Source organism: Myotis brandtii, unplaced genomic scaffold (genome assembly GCF_000412655.1).
Source record: "Myotis brandtii unplaced genomic scaffold, ASM41265v1 scaffold855, whole genome shotgun sequence".
NCBI classification, from domain to species: Eukaryota; Metazoa; Chordata; class Mammalia; order Chiroptera; family Vespertilionidae; genus Myotis; species Myotis brandtii.
In genome coordinates, this window is record NW_005371476.1 from 96,777 (window position 1) to 105,380 (window position 8,604).

At 42.9% G+C, this 8,604-nt stretch overlaps 1 protein-coding gene across 3 annotated transcripts in view; it reads right to left on the reverse strand.

Annotated features, from left to right (window-relative positions):
- ABL1 (ABL proto-oncogene 1, non-receptor tyrosine kinase) overlaps positions 1-8,598 on the reverse strand; it is a 96,984-nt gene extending 88,386 nt beyond the window's left edge. For all 3 annotated transcript variants that reach the window (XM_014532201.1, XM_005884794.2, XM_005884795.2), the window contains exon 1: positions 7,912-8,598. In XM_014532201.1, the coding sequence (XP_014387687.1) occupies positions 7,912-8,047 (136 nt within the window). In that variant the 5' untranslated portion in view covers positions 8,048-8,598. The remainder of the gene's footprint in view (positions 1-7,911) is intronic.
- Positions 8,599-8,604: the final 6 nt, after the last annotated feature.

An 8,604-nucleotide genomic window follows, 5' to 3' on the forward strand; every position in this document is an offset into this window, starting at 1 on the left:
CCTTACTTTGCGTGTCACTTTCAGTAGGAGAGGATTAATTTTCATTTGAACAGGAATTAAAGAAGCACTGATCATGCTGATTGAACTTCAAATTACTTTCTAAATCAAATCTTCCTTGATTGAATAATTTACAGAAATGTATGTTGTTTTCATAAAGACAATGTAGCTATTTTATTATTTTTTAATATATTTTTATTGATTTCAGAGAGGAAGGGAGAGGGAGAAAGAGATAGAAACATCAATGATGAGAATCATTGATCAGCTGCCTCTTGCACATCCCCTAATGGTGATCTAGTCTGCAACTGGGCATGTGTAAGAATTGAACCGTGACCTCCTGGTTCATAGGCTGACGCTCAACCACTGAGCCACACCGGCCAGGCAATAATGTAGCTAATTTTTTTAGATCTTTATTGTTGAAAGTATTATATTCCACCCCCTTTTTCCCCATTGGCCCCTTCTAGCCTGCCCCTACCCCCTGTCCCAGGCCTTCACCACCCTATTGTCTGTGTCCATGCATTATACCCATATTTTAATTAAACTAAAAAAAAAAACAAGGCCCTGAACATTTTTCTGGAAACACTATGCATTTAGTTTGACTGACAAGGGCATAATCATGAATTAGACAATGCCAAGGAGGATGTTCATTAAATGTCACAAATCATAGCCTAGCCAAAGTAACATGAAGCTACACAGTGGGCTTATTGCTAACAAATCACATAAACAATATACTTTTCTTGTATTTAAAGAGCCCTGTTTTAACTGCCAGACTTTTGAAAGGCTCATATATCACCAAAAAAAGAATATATCACATTTCTCTAAGAAAAAAATTTTTCTTTAGATTGTATCCACTAAACAATAGATTTTGTTTTGAATGGGAGGGGGAAGTAATCACTATGCTATATAATAAAAGGCTAATATGCAAATTGTTCCCTCAGGAGTTGGACCAACCAGGAGTTTGACTGCTCTCTATGACGTGTGCTGACCACCAGGGGGCGGCGCGGAACGAAGGAAGGCCCCAGCTGGCAGCCAGAAGGCCTTGATCAGCCCTGATCACTGCCCAGGCCTACGGACCCTACCCATGCACAAATTTTGTGCACCAGGCCTCTAGTTACTCATAATATCATGTTATAACTTTTTAAATTACTTTTAATTGATTTTTAGAGAGAGAGGGAGAGAAAAAACAAACATTGATTTGTTGTTCCACTTATTTATGCATTCACTGATTAATTCTTGTATGTGTCCTGACTGGGGATCAAACCCACAACCTGGGTGTATCAGGATGATGCTCTAACCAACTGAGCTACCCGGCCAGGGCATGTTTTAACATTTTTATGTTAAGATAAAAATGCATTCATCTTTGTCCTCACAAATCACCTCATCCCAGCAACTACCTCAATTATGCTTCTCAAACAAAATAAACTCTCCAGATGTACTAATAATGATAAATTCTTAATTTTCATTTTTCCTTGTTAAAAATACCTACAATTGTTGTTGTATTAAATAATTTAATATATTAAAAGTGATTGGACCCTGGCTGGTATGGCTCAGTCAGTTGGGCATTATCCCACACACAAAACAGTTGCCAGTTAGATTCCTGGTCAGGGCACATGCCCGGGTTCCAGGCTTGATCTGCAGTAGGGGGCATGCAGGAAGCAGCCGATCGATATTTCATTATCACATTAATGTGTTTTTTTCTCTCTCTAAAAGTCAATTTTAAAATCTGGACTAGTGCCTGAATATAGAAAGCACTAACAAATGTTACCTGTTATTATTACTAGCCTAGATAAGGAAAGGCAATTGAAAGAGAAACACTATCATGACATTTCTTTCCCCTTAGGCAATGTTCTGACTATCTTAGGTAGGAGGTTCTTTGCATTGGGACTTATTTTTTTGTTTTCTTCCTAATCCACCATCATTCCTCAAGAATGGACAGGTTCTGAGGTCAAAGCTATTTGAACAGTAGCCACAGCAGGCTTCAAGGAAGACTCGAACTGAGCTGAGTTTTTCACCTCTCTGCTCCCTGGGCAGCAAGAACCAGCACTGGCATTCAGTAGACTTTACAGCTCTGCCTCTGGCTGCCTAGCAATGCAGTCTGCAACAATAAAAGCTCCCTAAGCCACAGGTCCTGTGTTCTCTAAACATGGCCTGGGGCTTAGCACATTAACTTGAGGTGCCAAGTGCAGGAACAAGCCAAAATCTAGGAGAAGCAGGAGGGCTGGTACTGGCCAATCCAGTCCATCACCTAGAAGAGGCAGCAGCAATGACTAGGACACACTATCTCAGGACTGTCCTTCAAGGCAATATAAAGACCTTATTATCTCTAACAACTGATGTTATCACAAGGTCACCCAACAATATACCTTGGGGATATGATTGTTCACTGTGGTAGGAAGAAGTAAGGTTATCTTCATAAAACAGGATTTTGCCAATTTTACAAAAAAAAAAATGTGTGAAAGTGGTATGAAACTAAAGAGCAAAACAGATATAAAGAATTGGTAATATCATTTGTCAATGGAAGCTGCCATTTTTCTTTCAAAAAATGGGAGATAGAAAAAACTGATTAGGTTAAAATGTATTACTTTTTCGATAAAAACTGGTGGTGCAAGTAATAGTCAATTCAAATCAAAATGGCTTAAATAATAAGGGAAATGTATCATGTCACCTAATTCAAAGTCCAGAGGGGAGGTGGCTGCAGCAGCCCCAGCATTTCAGCTCCAGCCTGAGGCCAGCTGCCCTCATGGCTTCCGCTGACCTCCAGAAGCAAAGAACCCCAAGCCCAACACAAGAAAAAAGGCCTATGCCTTAGCCGGTGTGGCTCAGTGGATAGAGCATCGGCCTGGGAACTGAAAGGTCCCAGGTTCGATTCCGGTCAAGGGCACATGCCCAGGTTGTGGGCTTGATCCCCAGTAGGGGGCTTGCAGGAGGCAGTCGATCAATGATTCTCTCTCATCATGGATGTATCTCTCGCTCCCTCTCCCTTTCTCTCTGAAATCAATAAAAATATTTTAAAAAAGAAAAGAAAAGAAAAAAGGCCTAGATTTCCGTCAGACTGAAGCAGTCTAGGATGCCTATGACTGGCTTACGCCGGTGATGCTCAATCCAGGCTGCCTGTTAGAATAACCGGGAAAGTTAAAAAAAAAAAAAAAAGAGAGAGACACTTGCAGACCTTATGGTCAGAGTGCTCTCCCTTTGCAACAATCCCTCCCCTCCTTGCGATCTTCCTTTTGAATGAAGTCACTCCTTATTAAACAACAAAACAAAACACTGAGGCACAGGCATCTCCCCAGACCAGTTAAGTCGATCCCTGGGAGTAGGACCTGAAGTACAGCCAGGGCTGAAAACGACCTACTCAGGACACCTCGAGAGGCTGGGGTGGGGTCGTTCCTTGTGAGACACAGGGGTGAAGGGCCATTACCCTGCACAAGTGCCTATTTAAGTATCTGGCACACAAAGAACCCGGTGAGATGGTTCATAAAAAGATAAATATGTGTTCCTTCAAAATATTAAAAATGCTCAACCTCATTCATAAGAGAGCTACTAATCAGAAACATACTAAGATGTTATTTCTTATCAGATTGGTAAAAGTCCCAAAGTTTGACAACACACTCGCTTGGCTAGGCTCTTGTGCATTACCAGCAATGGGAGTGTAACCTAGTACAAGACGGAAGGGAACTTGGAGTAATATCTACCAACCAGTACCCATATCAATATCTACTACTATTAGTCTACAAAGTCACATCTACCTACTAATAAAAATTACAAATGCATTAACCCTCTAGCCCAGCATTCCCACTTTTAGCAAGCTCTCCCACACCTAAACTTGCACAAGTTAAAATGACAGATATAAGGTTATTCTTGCAGCACTGTAACAGCTCAAAAATGTCCAGAAAGAGGGGACTAGTTGAAAAATTAATGACACTTGCAATATAGTGGGGTACAATGCAGCCATAAGAAAAACTAAAATACCCATATTCCCATATGGAGAGATCCTGAGGATATACTGAGTGAAAGACAAAAAAAGTAAAGTACAGAACAGTATATATCCTATGCTATCTTTTATATAATAAATGCATAATTGCTTATATTTGCAAAAAAAAAAAAAACAACCACACACACACAAGAAAAAAAACCCCCACACTGGAATGCTAAAAAAACAAACCATCTCCAAACACCCCAACACCAACAAGTAAGAATATTCAATAGACTATCAAAAACATGATGAGTTCCAGGGCAGCATGGCTCAGTGGTTGAGTGTCAACCTATGAAACAGGAGGTCACAGTTCGATTCCCAGTCATAGGGCATGCAGGAGGCAGCCAATCAATGATTCTCTCTCATCACTGATGTTTCTATCTCTCTCTCCTTTTCCCTTCCTCTCTCTGAAATCAATAAAAACATATATATATATATATAGTGCAGACTGATCTTCAAATTCCCTTTTGCCACTACATGGACATCTTTCAGTATTAGTACTTTACAGTATGTCGATACACATCCTTATGTGCACTCTTTATAAACTCTCTATAGCAGCAGTTCTCAAACTTTTTTAAGATAGAAACATCAATGATGAGAGAGAATCACGGGTCGGCTGCCTATTGCATGCTCCCTACTGGGGATCGAGCCCGCAACCCTGGCATATGCCCTTGACCGGAACTGAACCTGGGAACGTTCAGTCAGCAGGCCGATGCTCTATCCACTGAGCCAAACCAGCTAGGGCAAACTTTTTTTTTCTCAAGGCCTCTGATACTCTGGAAAATTATTGAGGACCCTGAAGAGTTTTTGTTTATATAGCTTATATAGCTTATTCATATAGCTCATCATTATTTACCATACTAGAAGTTTAAACTGAAAATTTTTAATTATTCATTTAAAAATAAATGTTTTTGTTATAACTGGAAAATAACTGTTTCAACCTATTTTTAGATAACTGTAGATATTCTTTGAAACTACACCAAAACTTGGTAACTGGTAGTTTCCTAAGGTTAGCTGTAATGGAGAATCTAAAACTGTATCAATGAACTTTTTTATTCTGTTACATAAAAATTCATTGGTTCATCTTGCACCTTGAATGAATCTTTTACCTGTATGTAATTTTATAATATCACATGTTGATCATTTAGAAAAGAGTGATTCACTGAATTATGTAGATCTTCCAAATAACACATTTCATTATAAGACTAGAGGCCCAGTGCACGAATTTGTACACCAGTGAGGTCCCTCAGCCTGGCCTGCGGGATTGAGCCAAAACCGGCTCTCCGACATCCCCCGAGGGGTCCCAGATTATGAGAGGGCGCAGGCCAGGCCAAGGGACCCCACCAGTGCACAATCAGGGCCCAGGGAGGGACGATCGGGGCCCAGGGAGGGACCGCGGGAGGGCTCCAGGGCATGTCTGGCCCATCTCGCTCAGTCCTGATCGGCTGGACCCCAGCAGCAAGCTAACCTACCAGTCGGAGCACCTGCCCCCTGGTGGCCAGTGCATGTCATAGCAACTGGTCGACCAGTCGACTGCCCCCTGGTGGTCAGTTCACATCATAGAGACTGGTTGACCAGTCGACTGCCTGCCCCCTGGTGGTCAGTGCACATCATAGCAAGCGGTTGAGCGGTCTTAGCATATCATTAGCATATTACGCTTTGATTTGGTTGAACAGCCAACTGGTCAACCAGACACTTAGCATATTAGGTTTTTATTATATAGGAGGATATCAAAATAGCACATTTATAAATATTACCACCAATCTCTACAAAATAAGATTATTTCCATGGGGGTGGGGGGACATATGTAATACTCTTTGTAATACTTTAAGCAATAAAACAAAATTAAAATTTAAAAAAAGTAAAAAAAAAAAAGATTATTTCCACAATCTATTTTTTGCTGGAAAGCTAAAATTTTATCTTTGGCAACAGATACTACCAGTTGTTTTCTTTGAAAGATTCCTTTATATGTTAACTGAATAACCATCATCTGTCAGTCGTAGTTTTTCATCATAGTTTCAAGTAAAAGTGATAGTCCATGATATAAGCACTAGTTCAGCTTCCAACTCAAACAACTGCCCCAGTGCTCTGCCTAGAGATAATCAATACACAACAGAAAAGTGCTATGCATTCTTCCCATTTCATCCCATAGGATATTAAACACATACACACAAGGGTCAAAAGTTAATAACATTAATAGTTTTTGCTACTTCACCAAGGACATTCTTAAGTGAAAGCCCTTTTTTTTAAACTATGGGTGCATAGCATGCATACATGGCTACCAGTATACTAGTAGTTAGGTGCCACAGCCTTGATTCATGCATTACTTTTGCACCATTCATGCAAAGAGTACAAATAACATCTTGGTATTGCATTAATATGCAAACAGTTTTAACCCTGGACCCCCAAAGGGGTATATCAGGAACATCTAGGGGACTACACTGTTCTATACCAGGATAGCTTCCCAAGAGTGAGATTTTACTGGGTCACTGCTATGTACATTTTAAATTCTAAGTTTGGTCAAAGCTCTCCTGAAATCTGAACCAATTTTCCTATTTCACTAGCAATTTAAAATGTAAATAATTCACTTTACAAATGCTGAATTTGGGAAGCACCAGAACATAACATATTACCATATTTGCCTATCTAAAACCAATGCTAAAATATAACCAAATGTTTTAAGGCAAAGTAAAATCCAAGTACCCAGAACATTTAGATGAGGTGGATATTTTTCTGTAAGAAAGTCAAACCTTAACTGTCAAATGCAAGTTCACTGAACAGAGACCTTTGTTTATTGTAGTCATCCATTGTTAAGAGGTATTTATGGTTGAATTTTAAAGTTTATGTCGCTTGCACACATCTTTGCTTATAGGATTGGTGGGCTCAACCAATATCTATAATAATAAAAGCATAATATGCTAATTAGACCGGACATCCTTCCAGATGTCCTTCCGGACGAAGCTGGGGCTGTGAGGGAAGCCTGGGTCCCAGGTGCCTGCCGGGGGCCGGAGGGAAGCCCAGGTCCCAGGTGCCGGGGGAAGGAAGGCCTACTCTTGCACAAATTTCATGCATTATATTAAAATTAGTTTTAATATAAAGTACCCAGTCTGAAAAATGTCAGGCTGCAAGTGTACAAAGAGGACCCTAATTTATTGGTTCGTGGTCCACTCCTTACAAACATCTTCTAAGCTGACCCTTACTGAAAACTTCACGCAGAATTACTAGAAGTGAACAGTGTAACATGTACTGTCAGAACTCAAATGCCAACTATGTCCATAAAAATGTCAAAGACAACTTTTTTGCCCCAAATGTCATCTGAAACAGGGAGAGTGGAGGAGGAACTTTCACTGCATCCATGGGAAAGGATTACTCCTGGTATAAAGTAAAACAAGGAGAAGCTGGGTATCCATTCACATGGAATGCTGCTTCCCTGCCTGATTTTCCCACAGCAGCTCCCAAGTGAGTACTCGTGCCTGAAAAGGGCAAGGATATGGGTGCCAACGGGGACCTGCGATTCTGACGCTTTGGGGGAGGACTGACAAAAGCTCTCTGTGGATACAGTAGCACAGGCTCTGTGCACCTGCGGGACCAGCCCAGCCTCAGGTTGGAGCAGAATCGTGGACGGCGGATCCTGGGAAAGCGCTGAAGTCCAACCTCCTCAGGAAACTGGGAGTGAAATGGCTTGTCCAAGGTCAACCGACAGCCGGTGAGAGTCAGACAAGAAATAAGCAACTCAAAAAAAATAAATAAATACTGAATAATGACGAACCGTCACCACGCAACTTTTTCTTCTGCAGAGAAACCAGGATAGCTACAGTAACAAGTTTTCAGCAGCACAGGAAGGAACCGACACCGGCGCGGTGGCTCCCGACCCTCATGCATGCCTCCCCCGAGCTGAACACCCAGGGGAAACGGGCCCAGAGCGCGGGGCAAGCACTCACCATGCTCCACAAACACATTGCAGGGGGGGCCCCCGTGCCTGGAGGACTCCTTCTTCCCTGCGACCTTGATGAAGTGCAGGGCAGGCAGGCTCGGCCTCCGCTGGTCCCCAAGCACTTTTCCAGGCTGCTGCCCCATAAAGCCAGGACGGGGCCCCTTTCCGGAGGAGGGTCCACCACCTTTCAGACGGGCCCGCGAGCTGAGGACAACGGCCCACGTCCACGTGGGACTTCACAGCCACCGCCTGTCCGCGGGCCGGGAACTGAGGTCAGTCACGGGGGGTACCCCTTCCCTCACCCCGCGAGGGAGCCGGCCGCCTGCAGGCTGACACGTGTCAGCAGGGGGTCCGACTATCTTCGCGGTTGGTCAATCCGAAGTCATGGCAATGCCCCCCAAGAAAGTTTCCTGATCGTTCAGTGCCTTTTTACTGGCCGAATAGCCGACGTCTTTCCAGGAGAAACACCTAAACCAGGAAGATTCGCAGGAGACGCGGGAAAAGGGTCGGTGACCCCCGAGTCGTTGCGATGGTGCCCACACATCAAAGAAATGTCCACCGTCTGTGGAGGCGTCCCCGGAACTTTCCCCGTGGAAGTCACCCACCCGCTCGTTTCTTCTTCATCTTCCGACCAATTTCCTGCCCAACCAGCTGCCGCGGCGGCTTGTCGACCCTGCTCCCCGGAAAAGGGCCCGCACGG